General features: G+C 31.6%; 1 protein-coding gene and 1 long non-coding RNA gene across 11 annotated transcripts in view; one reads left to right on the top strand and one right to left on the bottom strand.

Annotated features, from left to right (window-relative positions):
• Position 1: 1 nt before the first annotated feature.
• On the bottom strand, positions 2-22,117 carry LOC141457044 (uncharacterized). 7 transcript variants are annotated; one of them, XR_012460178.1, is made up of 11 exons: positions 21,859-22,117; positions 20,527-20,719; positions 20,210-20,287; positions 18,094-19,471; positions 17,636-17,864; positions 13,825-13,985; positions 11,824-11,932; positions 10,002-10,173; positions 3,530-3,723; positions 2,420-2,713; positions 2-2,316 (listed from the first exon to the last, which is right to left on the bottom strand). It is a non-coding gene; the product is annotated as an uncharacterized lncRNA (long non-coding RNA). The 7 variants fall into 7 exon arrangements; XR_012460176.1 differs by having other exon boundaries at positions 19,415-19,471; positions 21,859-22,103; XR_012460179.1 differs by lacking the exon at positions 13,825-13,985 and adding an exon at positions 14,035-14,090 and having other exon boundaries at positions 17,636-19,471.
• The window catches only part of LOC141457037 (uncharacterized), a 172,986-nt gene continuing 152,528 nt past the window's right edge, over positions 1,660-22,117 (top strand). Inside the window, exons 1-2 of one of the 4 annotated variants that reach the window (XM_074133546.1) lie at positions 1,660-1,678; positions 21,585-21,667. In XM_074133546.1, the coding sequence (XP_073989647.1) occupies positions 21,631-21,667 (37 nt within the window). In that variant the 5' untranslated portion in view covers positions 1,660-1,678; positions 21,585-21,630. Of the gene's footprint in view, positions 1,679-19,966; positions 20,091-20,751; positions 20,967-21,066; positions 21,123-21,584; positions 21,668-22,117 lie in introns of those variants that run through there. The other 3 variants (XM_074133544.1, XM_074133545.1, XM_074133547.1) reach the window with 3 other exon arrangements.

Here is a 22,117-nt window from a genome sequence, read left to right as displayed (position 1 = left end):
GTAAGATTTCATAGAAATGCACTTTATTTCAATCCAAAATAATACATTTTCTTTTCTTTTCAATATTAACTTTAATTATTGATATAACACTGGTGTAATGTTATTGTTCACAAATTAAGGTGCTGAAATTATCGCACAATTAAATGAATCTACTCGCATCCTTGTGGTTTAATAATTTCTTACTCATTTTACTTTTGATCACAAGGTTAAAGAGATGCTCTCAATCATTTCAAATTTAGGGAAAAGTTAGCAATTTGCAATAAGTTAAACAAAATTCTTAATATTTTCTTCAATTTTTCAAGTTTTTTTGGAACTTTAATATAATTTTTGACAACAAACTAATGAGTAAATTAATAGCTTTTGGTTAAAATCAAAAGCCCCGCCCAACTCACCCTATAAACAAAAATTTAACTTTCTACAAAAAGTACAAGAGGAGAACCTTTTAAATGCAATAATTAGGTCAAGATTTATGTTAAATATAAAACGAAATCAATAACAAAGGCAATCATGAGAGCTCTATCGATGATGTCAATACACAGTTCTGCAATCACAGAGCTTGCATTCCAGAATCCAAAACACTTAAATATTATTCAAGACATTACTTTACTGCTGCAATAAAAATTAATAGATCATTATAATGCATTATTTTTATAAAACAAAAAAAAACATTCTATCAAAACTTCCATCCACTTGCCGGATTATTGCTTAAATTAGAATTTCTGTGATACTTATAGAGTACTTTCATGGAGACGGAATAGTAAAACGTTTTTGAGGGCCCCTCTAGGAGGAAAAACTTTTTTGAAAAAACTTTCCCATATGACCATTAAAATTATAATACATACCTTAATTATACTAAAACTAATTTTTTTACTGAGATAAGAAAGAATGAAAAATAAGAAAAAGACAATATTTTGGTAAATTCAGTTGACAGAATACTGGAAAAGGTTCGTAAAAGAGTAGTTAGAATTGATTGAAATTTCTGAGAATTTCCATTTGGAGGCGGTCACTTGGTTGCCAAGGTAACCTGGCATTCGCGGGCTATTGGTCTTACTTGCCCTCTCAAATTCGCAACTATTTATTTATATTTTTGTTTTCATTTTATTTTATTTTTTCAATTCTAATGCGTGTCAACAACTGAGATCATTGACGCCTTTTACTTTTTAAGTGCAGTACCGGCCTCCGGACAGCAGTATCCATCACCGGTTGGTCTTCCTAGAAGCTTCTAGGAAGAGAAAATCTAAGGGCCAGCCAGCTGGAACTCCGCGTTGGAACACAGTATGCGCTAAGCGCTGAGCTAATCCCTTCACATTTTTTTTTATTTTATTATCATTTTTGATTATAAATAGATATTATGCAGTGAATAATATCGAAAAGTAGAGAATAATATTTAGTAACAAGAAATGCAAGTTTTTCTTTGGATTGAATGAAAATGTATTTACCATCTAGATTCTGAAAAATAGACATACAGAAGAATGAAGGGAAACATGAATTTAGGGAGATTAAAAATATATATTTCTGAATCTCGTTTGTATAATATATAATACATGAGGTGTAAGTATACTGAATGGTGGAGGATTGCTGCGCATGGTCAGCTCACATGTCGCTTGGGATGAGGTGTAACGTTGAACTAGATGCACGACAGTCTACTGACGTCAACCATCAATCTACTCAGCAACAAGTAGGTGTACATTCGCACTTAACTAGAACTATTTGGTCATTTACTGTGTTTCTAAACCTCCGAATTTATTTTTTTCATTATTTAAAAAGTGTAACTTTTGTAAACAAATAAAATAACTATGAGGGTGAGTCAAATAAAAACTGAATATAACCTTTTTAAATTAAAAAAAAAAGAAAAAAAGTTCACCAGGGTAGATGCTGGTGGGTTGACCAGAAAGTCTGCGACCTAACAACCAATAGGATCTACTACAGCACTCATTGGATAGAGCGCCTCCTTAGGAGCCCTTAGTTTTACCCTTCGAGGATCCGATTTCTAACGCTTACAAAACGTTAGCTTGTATATATAAGACAGAATACCTGTTGTGCTATTTCTTAGTTTTTACTGACAAAACTTTTACACACTACCCGTCAGGTAGGCCCATATGATTCATGAGTCTTTCTCGGTCCAAATCCGGAGACACACGATCTTTCCCATATGGTAGCCTGGCCTTCTTTGCCATAGTTAACTTACGTGAGTAGTTAATAATGATCGTTTCGTCTACCTCTAGCCTGGAGGTTACACCCATCAATCCTATAGGAGATTATTTTATTTTACTTAGCACTATCAATCTATGGCAATGGATGAAAATTAGAAATCGGCTGAAATAGAAAAAACAAGAGTGATATGTTGGAAAAAATCAACGAAAATGAAGTTTTCATTTGAGTTAGCTTTAAAATGAAATCAAACTTGTATTAAAATAACCTCAGCCTGAAGTACAAGAGAAGCAAACTTTGAATTGCCAACCTCTAGCTGTAATGGGCACTCTCTTTGACAGTTCTTAGATCTAATTATGCACAATTTCCAGAGGGATTCTTCGGTATAATCAAAATACTGTAGTCTCATTCTAGCATCCTCCCATTTTTTGCGCTATTAAACTGAATGTTCACTCATAACTGTGTTTATTTCAGTGACTTTTATTCATTTTACAAGCGTCTCCTTTTTTTCCCCAAATTATTCGCCATCAATCCAGGAAACAACCAATCCAACTTGAATTTCCTGCAGAGAAAAAAGAATATTTATTGTAGTAAGACAAAGTCAAGTGAGTTCTTTTGACTCACTTTCTTTTTAAAATAGCTATGACAAGATCCGGTATATGTAGACTTTCCTTCACCGGAACTACATGTTTAACACTAACTGCACGTTACAAATGACTTAACTGAATGGTGCATTATAATCATATATGAGGTTGTATTCAGTTGATGTAAAAACAAAACTGTAAGGTGGTTTAGAGGCGAGGATAACAGAACAAGGAAATTATTAAATTTCTTGTAAGAGGGTTAGTCATAGTTGCAGCGAAGTTCTCAGAACTTATTTATAATTCTTAAGAACTCTTCCTTAATTCTAAGTAAGTTTCGTTTCCTCCAATGATTCATACTTGATTCGCCTATTTATGTAGGAATTTGTAACATTTAGATTTACTAGATTAAATAGATTTAACTTAGTTAATAAATGCATCTATGGTATCACTAAAACAGCTCTTAAACTAATATTCCTTGAGGGAATGTCTCAAATAAAAGTAATAAAACTACTTATATGCAATCAAAATACCAAGTCTATAAAAGATGTAAATTCAAGCTGTTGAACGAAGTGCTACTACAGATCAAGATTTAGTTTCACCGCTTATAAAGTATCAACGAGTATCAGTAGATTTTCCGAATTTGAAATTAAAAGTAAATAAGTGGAATAACCGGAAAAAGCGATTTTACAGAGATAAATTCCCTAATTAAATAACAAATAAATCACTTTTATTTGAACATGGGGCGACAGATCTAAGATGAAAACAGGTACGAGTATAAGGCCGATAAAGCTTACCTCAATAAGTTATCAAAATAATTGCACCATCTCCAAAAATAAATTCAAAAGCTTTAAAGATGATTACACTTTGGAATTACGTAGAGCACTGTCCGGAAATCTCATATAGGTGGAGCCAACAGCTACACTTATAAAGCTCAGGTATTATACTGGCTGCATCTACCTCAGAGGCAAAGAGAAGTACTGTCCGCTATCTGAAATAGAAAAATACTACAATGAATTATACTGGACAAATCCATAAGAGTAGTAATTTGCAACCTTCATCATGGTGTGGCAGTTGAAGGTATGAAACAAGAAAAGTACAGGGTGAGAAAGTTTCTCCAGTACGTATACTGACCAATAACGAAGTACTTCTGATCTTTGAGCCGCCACAAAGTTTATTTTAAAATATTTTAAAACCCACGTACAGTTCAGAATTCTACTTAAAAACCTAAAAACAAAACAATATAGTACCGTGTAAACATCAAAATGTGCTCGGACACATCTCAGAGCCGAATGCGCCCCCCCCCCCCAAAGCAGAAGATCCACTAAAACGCGTTAAGTGGTTCGGGCACAGCAGCAGAAGAGTAAGCCGAAATGATACAGTAATCCACTCAAGCTCCACAAAACCATACATCATCTCCTCTGCATTAACGAAAAATGACTTCAGAGCCAAACAACAGTAACCTGAGGTAAGCTGAAGTAAAACTTTACCATGTTCGTTAGCAGACTATTTCCTTAAATTTCTACCGTTGCTTTCTAAGAAAAGATTTTCATTGCACTAATACACAGACCTTACTTCACTAACACTTTTCACAGCATCCGAATGCCATTCTTTCCTCATTTGCTGACGATACTGTGGTCCTATTTCTCATCCACAACAGTTCTTCAAAAGCATCTCAACCACTTACAAGATTTCCTCAATCAAAATTAAATTTATTAAACCAAAATTCTCACTATTTTCACTTCCTCGAAAAATCTTGTCACCCATCTTTGTCAACCAAACCAAAATTACAAAGTACGCTATCTTGGACTGTTCCTAAATAGACGGCTGGCAAAGAATACCCCTACAAAACTGAAAAGACATAAATCCAGCTGACAATAAAAAATTATTAATTAGGCACTGTATTACTCCCATCACACTGCAATTAAATTCCCATCAACATGAATCACCAAAGTTAAAACAGGAGTGCAGGAATTTTCTTTTTCTTTCCTAGACCGAAAGAATGGTTTGATATCAGAGATGCAATAAGCTGGCAATAAGACGCCTTACAAAAGTCAATAATGGGCGTTGCTTTAAACATTACCACAAAATTAAATAATAAAACGAAATGAAAAAATATACATAACATATCTATGTTGAAAACATATGTACATTTTTTTAGAAACCTCATTAACACAAAATTTTATTGCAAAGTAGAAAAAAAAGTTACTTCTAGAGATAATTGTATAATTAAAATAACAGAATGCTTACTGGATGGTAACTATGGACACGAAATATTGATCTCGACATGTGCGTTAATTCCTCAGTCACGTGTTTTTATTACAAACTGTTAATTTTAAAATATTATTTTTCTACACTAGTAATATTATTTTATAATTATTATTCTATTATAACATGCGTGAACAGGTCATTGGCGCCCGAGGTCTTTTATAGTGCACTACCAGCTTCCGGAAAGTATTTTCTAGTTAAAGGTAACATCACTCATCAACGGGTAGTGAGCAGCGAGAAGCTCCTAGGAAGAGAAAATCTAAGAGCCAGCATGGAACCCGTGATCTTTGCGCTGAAATATACTAAACACTGAGCTTCCCTTTCCTTAATTTTATTAATTGGTAAATTTAAAAATATCACATAGTTGTTGACGGCTTATTTTTATCGGAAACAATAAACAAACAAACAAAAATACAAACCAACACACTGGTGATTACTAGGAAAGTCTAGTACGCCTCGAATAGTATCAGTAATTGTTATCAAGGCCATACAGTTTATCTCGACATAGAAGTGGTTAGATATACCCCTAATCAAAATTGAAATAGAATTTATTCTCAACACTAAAGCCTATTTAGTTATTTAAAAATTACGTCATACTTGCGTTTAATTTATACAAACCGTTTCGACCAATCATATCATTCTTTTATGTGACTCATTTCTGCACAGCTTCCTTGTGTCGCCTATCTCGTGTACTCTGCTTCTCGACAATAACATAGCTTCCTGCATTCCTTTTTTTATATTGTTATTGTTTTTATAATTTTTTTTTTTCGGGCAAGAATAACTAATTTTAGAGTAACTACTTATTACTACTTGTTCCTACAAGCCGTTGGGAGTTCTAGATTAATCTGCTTTCGGTGAAGAATGAGGAAGATTTAACAGAATGCGGCTGAAGCAGTTTTCACAATTTAATCTGAAGGAAATGGAGAAAAGGATTAGAAGTACCCAATTCTTGTTCAGCTTGGCGCAGGTGACCACTTTTTGTTGTATGTCCGAAAGGCCAAGTTAATGTGAGTGAAATTCTGAACGTCCTTGTCAAAAGAAAAAGATTGCAACATAATAATTACAATGATGAGGAAGATCCGGCTGTCACAGCCCAACCTATGCAAGATGAAGGTAAATTCATCTGAATTGCGTGCAATTTTGGCTACAATAAAAAACCTTGAGGAGGAAAGCTTCGAAGAGGGAGAGTCCCGCAAATAACCTGAAATCGTATTGTAAATTTCGATAAGCAAACATTTGTGTCTTCGGCTAGTCTCGATACAGGGAAAGTCGGAATCATCTTAATAAAGTCTAAAGCAACCGTCTGTTAGAATAAGGAAACTTTTGTAAAATTTACTAATTAATTCTGCCTTATTACATTGAGTAGAGGTATTTTCGTAACTGGAAGATTTAAAAGCGTTCAAATGAAATTTATTAAAAGTATTTATCATCTTCCCAGAAGAACTCTGAATTACTCCCATAAGAGCTACACCAATCAAATTTACAACATTCCATCTTTTCCTCTCCAAAAATTTTTTTTAAAGAATATTATTCATACTTATAATTCATTAAAATACCAATAATGAAGTAAAGGTCTCCGTATACGGACAGGTCTCTGGCCAGTCTGTACTTGTGGCGAAGGTTACCGAGGTTTATTTAAACTGATGTTGGCAGGGCGGAGAAAGGCTTGCGATCGAGACGCCTGGCACTTTTTGCACACATGCAATTAGTTCTTTATATTTTATTTGAAATACTTTACCGGAGAATTCTGGGCCAGGAAATGGTAGGGCATCCCTCTAAAGTAGTAGCATTACAGTGAAAACTAAGAACTTAACCTATCACCTATTACTTAACAGTATTAGGAGTTTAACTAAAATATTTTTTATAAAATGCTAACATTAAAATAATGAATATTATAAAGGTTCAAACATACTCAGCTTTAAATATATAACTATATTGCTGCCAGAATACATTTCTGAGAGAACTTGTTGGCTAACTTTGAAGTTTCGCTAAAAAATATTGAGGCAAATTTAAAGGAAATAATATTTCTGGGAATGGTATTTTCTACTTATTAAGAAATTATTATTTTTACTTCAGACTTATTTTTTTTCCTTTGGTATAAAATATAAATAAAAAATTACTACGGAGAAATAATTTGCAATTTATATTTGAATTTATAGATCAAGTATGGATAAAGCACAAAATCATAATAAGATGTAAATAAAATATTCAAACATCGTACGGCTAAATATTAGACTTGAAATTCCCAGAAAATAATGTGCTTATTCAAGGTCAAAATACTTTAGGAAGATATTATGGGGATATCCTATTGTATATCCATACCTGTTCTTTTTTTAACCATTAGTATGACAGATTGTTGATCAATTATGATTGATTAACTGCAATAAATAGATAGACAGATTACAGGGGGCCATGTACATTACAAGTACTATTTGGCCAATTCATTCTCTATTCACATGTAACCTTGTGCCCTCTGACAGTCTTTCTTATCGATTTCACCGCCGCAAGTTATACTTTTTTTATTTTATTTTTTAATTAAATGAATTCAAGATTAAAATAAAAAAAAAAAAAACTGGGGAATTCTCATCCAACTTTCCTTTACTAAATTCTCGAGATTCTAATTTTTTTGTTTTCGAATTCCGAATTTTTGTACAAAATTTATGCTGACAATACAATGTTAGCCCACCTAAAACACAGTAATCACCTACTTACATACATCCTCCTTATACTTTATTTTCTTAATTAATATTCTACTTGAAGCTTTGTAATTCGGGCAACACATCAGTTTACATAGTTTGTGCCAAGGGGTGAACATAATTTATCCTTTTAGGTGTATTTTCAAAATTTCAGGTATTGTGTAACACGTTCTACAGCGTCAACCTTATAACAAACTTGTTTCAACAATGGAAACTGCATAGAAACCTTCCGAAAGCAAAAAAATCTTCGTTCTAAGGAAGTTTCGGATCACTGTTAACATTCAGAACCCCTTGAAATCAGAAAGATCAAGAAGTATGATATCTCGGCGTATTTCTCGTCACAAGGCTCATCTGAAGGCTATACATCAAGAAAGTAACAAGCGTTCACCCGACTGAAACAGTTCCACAAAATATATACTTAAAAAACAACAACAACAACAACGTATCCACAAAAACATTCCTGCACCGTACTAATCTACTCTCAACTCATCTCACGTAAGTCCTCATAATTTTGATCATAGCTAGCAACATAATGACGAAACGAACTCAAAACCGATACTAATAGCACTAAACGGCCCTTGGTTCACCAGAAACTCACAGAGAATAGAAATTTTAGCTTTTTACAAACATGACTAATTTAACACCTTCTAGTCCTTCATAAGCTACCTCAGCTGCATCACTCCCCACTACTACAAGAAACTTTAAATCCAGTTTAATACCAGTATCTTTGTTGTTAGTTGTTGTTGGCCCATCTGTCTTCTATCTTCGTAGAATAAACATCTATGTTTCTAAAAAATCTATAACGTAAATTGCGGTAAAAAAAATGTATTGTTAGTGCTCACAATAGACTTTTTAAATTTATTTTTAGTTATATCCACATCTTTAAGTCTCTTGTGGCTGCGGTCCCATGGGGCATAGGTCCCGCCCCCTTTTTAATCTTATCTATATCTACAGCATTTTTGGCCACTATTAGCTTTAGGGGATGTCAAAATAATAATTATTATTCCTTAGATAATAATAATTAGAGACACAAAGTTTAATCCATTATTGGAATTTTATCTTTAAAGTTATTTAAGAGAAATAAAGTTATATGGCGAAAATTGTATGATATAATCCAATCAGGCAATATAAAGTTCTATTTTAAAATTAACGACGTATATTAATAACAAATGATTTCCTACTAGCGCTTATTAAATATAAATTATTTCTAACCAGTCTTATGATTGGTTATAATTTTCATCTCTATTCCTAACTATACGTTGTACCTAATCCTACAAGTCCTTGAAGCTAATGTGTTTAAGGCATAATACTTTTACAGGAAACCATTGTCAAATATGTATAACAAATTTAAATTTAAATAAATACAAAAAAGATAAAATTCAAATAGAATGAGAGAGTTCAAGGTAAGTGGAACTTCCACCATAATTCCGGGAATTCCCCTCCTACTGCGTTGCAAATATATTTACGAATATACAATAGTTTCTTTTGGCATTTTACATTAAACAGCGTCACTTACTGAAGTTGTTTGAGCTTTTAGATCAGTGTTTGATAGAACATTCACTGGCGCTAACTCATTAGGTAACTAATTCTAATTTGCTCTAATTCATAGTAAAAGGAATTATCGTTTGGAATTTTTGTAATTATATATATATATATTTATGCATTCTGTGTCTATATTTCATGTAACGAGTATGTTCCCAGAGAAAAATCGGAAGATTAAACCAGGTATTCCGTTTAGGTCAAATTATATTTGTTTTATGTTTTATATATAAAATTGTCAAAGTTATGTGTTTTTCAACTTTACGCTTTTTCGTGCACTTTTTGACGATCAATCTTATACTACTGTCCTACGTGACAGTATTAATAATGCAAGCGGAAATAGAAAAGTTGAGAATAATTAGTTTTTAGAAAAATGAGAAAAGAATCATGTGCACATTGTTCACATTGTAAACCCGCCATTGACTATGATAATTTCATTATGGGTGCCAATTAAGTAAATAGAACTAGCTGTGTGGCACTTGAATGTTTTTCCCAACTGCAAGTCACTCCATTGTTAGGCACGTTTAGAGAAACGTGAGAGATGTTTTCTCCAATAAATTTAAACAATCTGATGTAAACACTTTCAAAACCTATTCCTAACTGTTATTCGCTTAGTCCTAAATCACCAATTATCTGCAATTCCAAATATTTGTGCCCTGTCAATATCAACATTTTATAGTTTAATATTAAATTCTCAATATTCTAAAAATTCTGTTGGAACTGGAAGATTGAAAATTCCACTTCTGGGTGGCTAGTGTTTACTTACCATATGACAGTGAAATATTTGGTACTAGAGATAATGGTATCTAGTGGTCGACTACTGATAGAAGAGGAGTTGATGTCTGCTGTTCATCCTGGCACAAAACGCAGCCGCAAATGAACAGGGTTGTAGGGTCTTGGTCATTCCACATTCCAAACAACTAAGCCAACTGGGTGATCTAAAACAAATTTAAAAAACTAAAGAAAATCATTTAAATAAAAAATGAATAACAGATCTACAATTGATTAAAGTTTTAGAATATTTAATTAATTAATAATCCTTTATTTTGTATTAAAAAAATAATAATACAAAATACAAAATTTTCAATTAGGAAATTGCATGGCTTATAACCGTCTACAAGAGTTAGCTTTTGGATAAAGAAGGAAAAATAAAAACAAAATTAAAAATAAAAGGACATGAGTCAGAAAAAGATGAGGGTTGAAGTACAATGGAGGGCCAAAGAAGAGCATCAAATCAAATTCGAATACAAAAATAGGATCGACCGAGGTTTCCAAGTGGAGGATGTAATAAGAGGTAGAAGTGGGTAGGGCAAAGAGCTTTTTAATATAATAGCGCTGGAACTTTTCCAATACTTCAAATTCTTCATAACCCCAGATCCTGACAACCGTAGCAGACTATCGCACGGACAAGTGCATTAAAAAAATTAAGCCTAGCGTTCAACGGGTTTTCATTTTGAGCTATGAAGCTGTACCAGACTCTGTTAATGTCTGCCTTAGTTGAGGAAATTCTATTAACTAAATGTGGTTAGAAAGATAGACGCGAGGTTAACAAAATCCCTATTTGTAACAATTTACAGGCGCTTATTCTTATATTTTATTTTTATTTATATTTTTGATTTTTATTTGAATTTTTTATTTACTAATAATAAAACAAACGAAATTGTCAACAATAGTAATTCAAGTTTAATTTTAGGATCATTCCTGGATTACTGTCACATTTGGTAGAATTTTTGTTACTTCTATCCGTTGCTAGAGTCTTGATTAAAAAGCCTTTAACATTTTATTTTCTGTATTTTTTTTTTTTTTGCTTTTATAAATCATACAACGCAAGAATTATTAATGTCTATGCAAGACATTTTTCTACACTAAGATTTGTACAAATTAAAGATGTTAATTGTTAAGGAAGTTCCTTAGGGATTTTTTAAAAATTCGTTTCCTTGAGTGCTTCTAAAAAACATGCTATTACTTTTTTTAAAAAAATGTAAAAGTGGTTCGTACAGGCAACGAGAAAGTTCGCATTAAGCTAAGTTCTTGTATTAACTTCCGGTCCTTAAGTAACTTCTCAGTTCTAATCCTTTTTTTTTTTAAAGTACATATATATTTTTGTCCCGTTTTACGGTTTCGTTGTATTTTTTAACTTTAAACTTTATGCTTAGGCTAGGAAGTAGATGTTTGGCGGTAGCTTTGTGGTTATATTTTGCAATAAAATTACGAATTGCAAAGAAAAAATCCCTAATCGAATTTTTTGAATAAGGATTTTCAAATAAAATTTTTAGAATTATATTTTTGTAATAACTATTTTTTAAAATAAAATCGTTGGAGCCGTTTTTGGGAAAATATCAAAACAGTGAAAAATCTGTTATGTTAAGTGCTTTTTCGGACATTCGATGGAAATTTAGTCCAATATTAATCAAAAGGCTACTTTTTACTTTCATTTTTTAAAATTATTTCTGAATTGAACTATGTCCATTAATTACGAATACTATCTAATCAAATTACTTATCTAAAACTACATTATGTTACCAAAAATATTTAAAAAACTATACTATGTCTGGACACTTATTCTTTTTTTAAAAAATAGGATGTACCTTATTTGAACAGCAGTGAACCAAAATACCCTCAAAAAAAGGCACGTTCTATCATGGCATTTTTCTTGGATTCCTCACTGGACACAGCAAAGTATTTTCGATAGAGATTCTGAAAATAAATAAATAATTAAAAAGTGGTAGAGAAGGTGACCCCCAAAAACTGTGCTGCCTGCTTTTAAATACACTTTTTTTTTTGTTAATAACTTGTGTAATAAAAAGTTTGATTTCCGCTCCACGGTCAGTTTTAACTAATTGTATACAATCTGTGGTATAACAAGTATGTATATTTGTAGAAAAAGTTGGATATGTGGATTGTATAATGAATGTAACATACTTGTTGCAATATGTAGTAGACGCTAATAAATAATGCAACTTTATTGCTATGGTGTGAATACAAAAATACATTAAATGTTTTAAAGGTCACGAACGGTTCACTCAAGACTCATTTTCCATTTCTTTTACTCTGCTAGCCTGAGCATTGTTTGCTATTACTTACTTGTTTTTGCTCCGTCCTGGCTGGTTACCTAAATTAACTAATTGTTTTTTTTTTACAACTTAGATCTCAATTGTATCCAAATAAAAAAAATAAAATAAAATGGAAAACTGATCATTTGTGTTTAGAATTAGAAAAATGTAAAAGAGAAGAATGTATACACATTGTAATCTCAAGTGGACCAAGGAACCTCACTTCCCACAAGCATTGGGAATTCCACCATGTAAATTTTGACCTTCTTTTAAGCTCGCTGCTGTATGCCAACTCTCCAAGATTTATTTCTTCTCCCACCAAATAAATATACTTAATTATGCATAACAATATCTAATTTTGCATGATGTTTTAGGAGAATACTTACTATATTCTAATGTGGTTTGTACACAGGATGAACAATGCATTCTTAAGAGACGCTTTACAGGAAGAATGGTCTTTTTTGATCAATTAACGGGTATTTCCATTCCGAACAATATGGAAAACCCAAACGCCTGAAGATATTTGCAATCAATAATCAAGTATTTTATTTATGAAATCACAACATCATATACCATATATATATATGTATAACAATACTTCAAATCCCGGCAACTGTTACGAATGCAGAAAGCATAACAGATTTTACAAGTAGCCATCTGCGTTTTACACCACTTTTTAAGAATAATTTATATATGCTGATTTATGATTGCTTGCTTTGAGCCTAATTTGTCGCTCCTTTATCTTCATCGGTATTCAAAAAAAAACGTTAAAATAATTATTGGTGTATGTTTGCAAAAAAAATTATCTCGTAATTGCAATTTCTTAGAAAGTAAAAGGTGTGTTACTAATGTGCCAAATAATCTTATCAATGAGTTGAAATTGTTAATATTTATTTTGTTTATCAGCTATTATTAATTCTTTGATCTTTGGACTTTTGTTTGTTGGTTGGTTAATAAATATTGATCTATGTAAAGAATATTTTGGGGGAGGGGTGTTCCCCACATTGAGGATTCTCTCGCCCAAACTCATTTAATTCCTTATTTTTCTTTTCCAAACGTTTTTAATTGAAAGACCACATCCAGACATATTCTCCTTAGCCATCTTCAGTCATGACAGCTTCGACCTGCCTCTTTTCCTGCTTCTCTCTGGGTCCCATCCCATGATCCGTCAAGGAATCCTTTACTCTTTCATCCTTGAAACATGCCCGAGCCATTCTAACCTCTTCTCCGTAATTCTTTGGAGAATGTCCTTCTCTACTTTCATAGTCTTTCTGCCAAAACAGAATTTTCGAGGTGACCTTGTCCAATAAACCATCTCGGTTGCGAACAATTTTCCTCCCTCTTGACTTCTTGGAATCCATGTTTCACTACCGTACAGTAGTATAATGCTTTCGACTATGGAATTATGTATCAGCCTTTTAACTAACGGTAGTATGTTGCTACTCCACTGTAGAGGATTAAGCAACCCTATGGCCCTGCGACCCTCAGTCGTAAAAAGACCCAATAAATATTTAAAACTAGAAATACTTCTAATACCTTTCAGATTTCGAAACTGATAGAATCCTACACCCAACTAAATCTTGCAAGTGCGTATGTATGAGGGAGTTCAGGATGATTTTCTTAATACATTAAATCATAAGATGTTTACACAAGTCCTCTTAGGTCACTTTGTCTCACATTTAGGACATGGCCAATATCTGTAAATCAGAAATACAGAAAATGTACTAATTTCTTATTCTCTCTTACCTTGGTAGATGAAGTACTTCCTAAGGGCAAATTTTCGATTTTGAGTTTTAGGTCCCCTGAACAGAAAAAAAAGAAGTAGTTTTTTATAAACTGTGAGGTAAGTCTTTCTCAAAATCAGAAAATCATAGACAGTTAGATATTAGAAGATAGAAAGAAGGAAGAAAGAATTACAAATTAGAAGATAGCAAGTTGGAACTAGTTCTGAATAACACAAAGAGAACTATCTACCAGTTCTGAAGTGCCAAACTATAATTTCAATCATCATAAACAAAAAACCATCAATGAGAGCAGGTGAGAAGTTGTTTGCATCTCTCGCAAACATTCCAGTTATAGCGGAAGCTCATGTACGGGAGCAAACCAAAGACACACAAGAGAATTCAATTAAAAGGCAGTAATTCCGCTTTCCATTGAGTAAACTAACAACTACTTACTAACTTTAAAAACTACTCTAAGTTATTTCAATTTGGCGACGATATGCTCACTTTAAATTTTCACATTTTATCCTTATTCTTTAGAAGATTCCTGCATGAAAATATCATAATTACCATCTTTTCAATAGTGGTGAAATTATCTTTAATGTTATCCCATTAAACTTAGTGATTGAAATTTCTTATACTTATGAAATACTTATTTTTTGAGGAGAGAGTAGACCTAAATCTGTTCACTGGGGAATTCCGAATTTTAATTCCAGTATACAGCGAATAATTTTTGCCTTCTTTCCGTGATCAATCAGTGGCACTCCAAAATCTTCAAAGTCACTTCTCTTCCTTAGAAGAATGGTTTAAGAAAATATAAAATCCAAATTAACGTAACAAAATTCCAAAAAATAGTTCTTTCACCCTCTGCCGTGTCACTATTCTTTCTTTATTACAATCTAATCCCATATATATAAATTTATTTTAAAACCATTCTGGACCTACGACATTGATCTATGAGGTTCACTCCAAGTTTCATCCTCCAAACACTATTAAATACTTCTAAGCTAAATCCTCCGTACAACGGTTTCTATGTTTACAACTTAACCATACACAGAGACCTTCAGATTCTTTCCTTCAGTCTATCGTCCTATTCCGCTAAAACAAATTCCATTAATCCCAATAAATCCACTATAATCCTTTAATCCGCAACCTAACATCATGTACCTTACTGGATAATCTTCTCAGGTGAAAAAAAAAAATCCAGTGGTCACGCGATTTCCTTTCTTCAAACGATGAGTGCAATGAACTATGCATCTAACGAATGTTTTCTCTGGGTAATTTCTCCCCTTAGATTGGACATGCGAGTGCGTGCATGCTTAGGTGAATGCAAGTTATTATAGCTAATTACGGCGTATCAACGCTGGTGTAAACATATACAAACTAAAAAAAACATGCATTTTTTAAGGATGTAATAAAAAATATTCACTAATTTATAGATAACAAAATTTGATTTTTGCAACCTAAATTAAGTGTTGTTAAACAATAATCAAAAAATGGGCTAGCCTTTTACAGAGAGATCTTTGCAACTATGTCGGAGGATATTCCAGTCTAACTGGCACAATAAATGATCTCATAAGCAATGAGAGAACGTAATTTTAAAATTTCTAAAACTTTTTTTCAGCCCTATATATATAGATTCAAGAAACTCATCAGAAATAAATATATACTTGGTATTATTAGTAAACTCAATTAAAATAGTGATAAACGTGATAAATTTCAATTGCTAATAATGAGTGTACAAATAACCTCACAGATCAGTTTTTTAACAAGCTACAATGACAACCAGTTTGTAGTTCAAACAAGTCTGTTTCCATTAAATGGTCAACAAAGTCGCGTTTCACTTTAATTCAAATGTTGTGCTAAAACTTTGTTTTTTCTTCTTCTTTTAACAAATCCATTATTTAGTAGAGTGAGATCTATTCCGGTTCAACTGGTGGCGGTAAAATTGGGGAAAGTATAATTTCGCTCAAAGAAATCTCTCTTAGAAGCCTGGGCAGCTCCACTGTTTGATGATGTTCAGTGGTGACTTTAACGATAAAACGCTGGGGCTCCGAGATTTATTTATTTATCTAGTTGGCTGTGATTCAAAATAATAAGTAACGTTTTTAGTGACCGCCATTTGTTACTAAAAGGGTTCGAAGAACAAGCTGAACGAAGATTCATTATACAAAACTATAATTTCAAATGCATACTACAATTTAACTAGACGAACAAGTTATATAACAGTTCCATTTTTCTTTTTCTAAAACTGTGTTCATCGACACTTTCTTATTAGGAACGCCATTATCTTTAAGTTATGCAAGAAAGTTTAGACATAGTACTTCACGATTTTAACATTGATCTGGTAAAATCTAGAATTTTGGGCTATATGTCGCTCCAATTTAAATAAAAGTTAGAAACTAGACAATTGCAGCTTCAAATATACATTAAGTTGACAGGGTAAGATTCGTAATTACGCAGACTGCTTATCTCTGCTTAAAGGCAGTTATGAGGCCAAAAGTAACTTGCGTTCAGGGCGTCATCTCTATCCTTAGATCAGCATCTTCGATAGCAGCTGCCAGAAGCGAAACACTTGCGCCCTTATCCATACTATGTCTCTAAACCAAACCACTTTAGTTTGTTTCTTTTTCTTTAATGTCTTTTTTGCTTTTGTAAATTAGCCAGAAGTGAAAATTGCATTTCCTCGTAACCCCATTCGACTTCTTGGCGACAAATGACACTAAGTAATCATTACTTCGGAAGAATCATCACTGTGTGATGATTCCTCTCATGTTTCTATTGCCATCCTATTTATTTACTGTAAGAGATGAACTGCCCTGCAGTCGTCAATTTCAAATGAATAAAACTATCATCCAATGAAATAAGTATCTGCGAGTTTTATCTCTTTCCATCCAAGTTTTTTTTTTATGTTTAATGAATATTTATTAATCGAACATTAAAGATATAAATTGCGTAGAAAGTTTGTCTTCAAGAAAACATTTGAAGTATAGTGGAAGCTGAGTTAATTAATCGTAGAATATTTCGCACAAGAATATATTTAAACAACCCAGTTTAAGTTACAAGAATTTATAGGTAAATTAAATTCCTAGTCTAATTAACCAAACCGGGTTGCTTTTATTTAGAGACAGCATTCTAAAAATATAAGTTTAAATAATTTGTCTATAGATTTTATATAAAGCTCGTGAAAGAGGCAACTGGGAAAAGGAAAATTTCTGGTTTTAATTATTTTCAAATCGCTGGTTTCAATTTTGTCAGAGCATCGTGACATAAACTTACTGAAAAACATTCGCAGAACATTTTATACGGATAGATCTTTAAATTAAAAAAATATATGGACACAGTCTTACGTATTCCTTTATTGAATGCTTTTCAAACATCTCAGATAATGGAACAAATTTTTAAGAAAACCTTGAATCTCATCAAGGGAAAGAAGATAACCTGTAACCATCAATAAAGTCGGGAAAACTTACGTATTTCAATTTAACGCAGTAATATTCCAACCCTCACACTTCGTTCTTCCCTATTTTTTTTGATTATCAAAGAAATCAGATAATGGCACAATCATAAGATTTAAATCAATTTAATGAACAATCAATATATAATATTTATTAAATTATTTGTACCTTCTTGTTTATCATAGCAGTGAGCCTGTTTTTAATTCATATATTGAGGCCATTTTTGTTGCGCACTGTGGGGCTGTTTGCATATACTTTGTATCCATTTTCACAGACCGTGAATTTCAGGTCTGTATTTCAGGCTAACTACCAGATTGGCAGAAGAGATTCCAATTCCATCACAATTCAATCTCCCGACATCAGGGGGTGGAGCAAAATTATAGTTCATTAACATCTCCTGGGACATATAAAAAATTCAAAGCACTCCAACAAATATTTTGCTATGCTATCTAAATTTAAGCTCTTCCTAGTTTTTAAAATATACAATGATCAGAATTCACATCAGAGCAAACAACTTAAGCACAGTTGTAGACTGATTACAACTGTGATAGTGACAATTTAATCCCTGAAACTCTAATCTATCTTATATGAGAATACCAGCTTATCATCTTCTTTGTAAACTTTACCAGGTAGGAGTAGAATAAGGCATCCCTAAAGCATGAAAAACTCTTGGCTTAAACAACGTAATTTACTTCTTATGTCGAGAAGCATACTAATAACAAAAGCATACAATTACAAATCATCCTCAATTATATTGAAGGTAATAAAAATAACTTTTACAGTATTCAAAAAATTTCTTAAGAAAATTTCCAAAATCATCAAACATTACAAAAAAGCTACAATATTGGACGAATAAGCCTAAACACAGTAGGCCGGACGGTATTTCAGGTTAATTCATTTTTTACCAAATTTTTTTCTTCCCAAAATAAGTAGAAGTATTGCGATCGTATGAAACACACTTATTGTTAACCCCTGATCCCAAAAACTAGTTCTCTTAGTAGATTTTAGAACTTAGTGTGTGTAAGGTTGTGAATAGTTAAAAAACAAAAAAATCACAGAAATCTCAAATTTAAATTTTGTTCGTTTATTTCCATGGAACCAACTGACTTAAAAGAGGAAAATCTTTTAACGCTCTGGAGATTTTTTTGAAAATGGTTCTAATGATATTACACTCGTAATATCAACTTTTATTTAAAACATTTTTACCAGAAAAAAACATCTATGTTGAGAGGATGATGATTACGTTTTTACTATTTTTTTTTTTTTTTTTTTTGTTCACATGGTAGATCTTAAGAATTAAAAATTAGAATTAAAGACGAACATTTTAGTCCAGAATAAATATTCTTTTTGATAAAAAAAAGAAGTAATTTTCAAAATGAATTGAGGCGCCTGGAGCGACCCTTAATGATACATTTAAGCTTATTAGTTGGGTCGTAAACTAAATACAAAATAATAAAAAGAAAATGTATCTTAAATTTAATAAAAAAAAAAAAAAAAACGGATACAAAAGTTACAAACTGCTCGTACAGCAAATGTTAAACAGAAAATAATTAAATTGGCAAAAAGACGAAACAAAAAATTATTATTGAAAAAACTTATATAAAAAACTGAAATAAAATTCTTATTAAATTTGTTAACCCAAGGCTGTTCTCAAATTTAGACAATTCATAAAATATGAGTAAACATCATTGAGCTGCCCAGTAATATAATTTGATAAGACCATCAATATTCATCGGTATCGATTATACATTTATTACTGGTTATAAAGATCTACTTAAAAATAAATTTATTAAATCACTTTTCTCGACAGAAGGGCAATAAACTCAACTTTAGTTATCTGAACAAATACTTAGTTTGGTATAATAAAATTAAATTAAAATAATTAAATAAAATTTGGTATAATACTTATTTAGTAAAATAAGGTATAAAGTGTACAGTACACCTTACCTTTCAACTGGCCAAACGAGATGAGATGTAGCCCTTACCCGATGGTATTTATAGCATCTAAACACGATCGTTAGTGAATATGATTATCTGATTCATCATTCCAAAATAATTTATTATCTAAAGATCTAGACAAAGTTTTCAATTCAGCGTATACTTTCAATTCCTACTAGATAATTGCTCCATCTATTTCAACTTTAAATTTGTAACATTACTTGTACCAAAACCTGTGTCATTTCCCAAGAGTAGCCTCAAACACTTTTTTCCAATTCAAATCAAATTCTATTCCAATATGATGTTCTAATCAGTACAAACTTAAAACTTTATTATAATTTTGTTACTTCAACAATACTGTGACGCCACTGAGATAATTGTGAGATAATTTTTTTTTTTTTAGAGTGGGCAAGCTCTTTTTAAAGTTATACTCTAATATACACAATAATTTTATCTGTCTTTTTAAACACACAATTTTAAATGCGTGGTAAAGCGATAGGTGAACCTTTTTTTTAAGAGCTAAAATGTTTTATTAACATTAAAAATGTATTTCTTGTATAGTATTTGGCGAGAACCACAATTAATAATCTTCAAACAGAACTTTGCTCCGCAAGTTTTGGGTTTGGTTGTGGAGCCCTTTCATCTAGTGCACCCTACAGTACGTTTTTGTAACCTTTCCCCATTGGTAAGTATCATGATAATATGGTGTGAAATATTTTATTTTCTGCTTTTAAATATAAATAATTTGCAAGTGTTGGTGAGTTAAAATTATTTTAATAAAGCATAATATAATTTTTAGTTTACCTTAGCAAATCCATTGGCAACATGTTAATATGAGAAAAACTTCTTTCAAATTTGTTTTTTTATTGCTGGAGCCCTACCCTGTTGTGAAAAAAAAGTTGTTAAACAGAATGTTGATACAAAATCAGCAGACGGGCAAAAGAAAAGAAGAGATCAGTGTATAGAATACATTTAGGGAAATGTCACTGAAAAAAAACTTACGACAGAGTTCTGATTAAAAATTTCTCAAGAAATAAATTTATAACTTTAAAACAATAATTAACAAAAAAAAAAACACCACTTTTAAAAATGAATGGTCAGGATTTTAAAAATGTACTCACCAAAAAATTGCTTGAAATTACAGGTAGACACTTGATTGCACCATTGCGACTTTTAATTTTATCACTAAGTTATCACAAAAAACTATAAATACATAAGACGTTTTCTCCTGCCATTACTTGAGCCACTAAAATTTTTTACTGAATAGTGTATACCTATGCCACTGCCACCGCACAGCCGTTAGTACATCTGAAACTAAGTCAAAAATATAAAAAAGTAATTTAATTAGATTAAAAAAAAAATCAAATCTAAATATACGTATAAAATAAATTGGGTGATTAAATTAATTTTAAATTTAATATTATGAAAAAATAAATTTATAAATTATTAGCAGCTAGCGTAACTAATTTTCAAACGGAAGGATCATTTCATAGTGCTTCCAGGAGTTCCTAGTTCTAGTTCGGTGTGTGTAAAATGGATTCTCATCATCTAAATGTGTCCGGTAAATATGTATGAATTGAAAACTAATTAGTAATTAGCTTACTCAAATAAAAATTGTAAGAAAACGAAAGTATTATACAATAACTTAAGACAAGAGTATTAAATGCTTTGCTTTAAAACGTTGCACGATGAAAGTTGTAGGAAGAACGTTTAATAAGTTAGTAATGAATATATTATTGATTCCTTGTCAACAGAGGAAATTATTAAATTAACTAAATAGTTTTTTAGTAACTGAATTTTCTTTTTAAAAAAATATTTAAAGAGAAATGGATTTTAAGTAGTTATGATTTTCTAGAAAGATCAAGAGTTTTAGATTCAACATTGAATAATCTACCACTTACATAATAAAACTATAATTAGACGGTTTATTTATTGATGCAACTAGCATGTTGGCTTTTAACAAGATAACTTCGTCTGAAGTATCAGTATTCTTCTATTTAAATTATTTTCTCTTTGGAGATTTGACAAACTTACCTATACTTTTTAGCGAATTATTTCTAATTGGTATCCATTTTCTCTATTATTTTTTTTTTAATTTCTCCCTCAAATGAATGCTTTCTGATTAGTAAAACCTTTTCGATTTATCATGGGCAATTATTAAAAGAAAACCTAATTTCAGGTGCAAATGACGTTGAATGTGATCCAGAGAAAAGATTATCCAGACTATGGAAACTGCATATCAAACCATCCAGAAAATAAAAGGTAAATAAAACAAAATCAATGGATCTCTCAAGCTTAATATTACTGGGCCTGTTTCTTCAACTCTTTTGAATTTGCTGATGGCTAAGCCATACTTAGCAGTTAAACTTAATATGACTTAAAAATCAATGTGAAACTTTACTTTTTTGGCAATTAAAATTGCTGTTAATGAAAATTATTAAAACTTTACTCACAAGCAAAGTTTGTAAACCACAAAATTACGCTGTTGTTTAAGTGAGATACTTCTGAGGTAACTACTTATGGTTGTCCAACTGAATAAATGATGTATTTGCCCTCTGGATTACATTTCTGCTAACCACCATAAAACTAACTTCTGATGGAAATAAAAATAACTTAAGACAGTTTTGTTACTTCACACTCCACTGATGACACTTTCGGCGGACATTACAACTTACAATTACATTGTAAATAAAAACAGCACTACAAGTGAGA

The sequence above is a fragment of the Rhodnius prolixus genome, unplaced genomic scaffold, assembly GCF_049639745.1.
Source record: "Rhodnius prolixus isolate KJV_2025 unplaced genomic scaffold, Rpr scaffold_10, whole genome shotgun sequence".
NCBI lineage: Eukaryota > Metazoa > Arthropoda > Insecta > Hemiptera > Reduviidae > Rhodnius > Rhodnius prolixus.
Note: the sequence above shows the minus strand (reverse complement) of the source record. Positions and strands in the feature narration are given on the sequence as shown.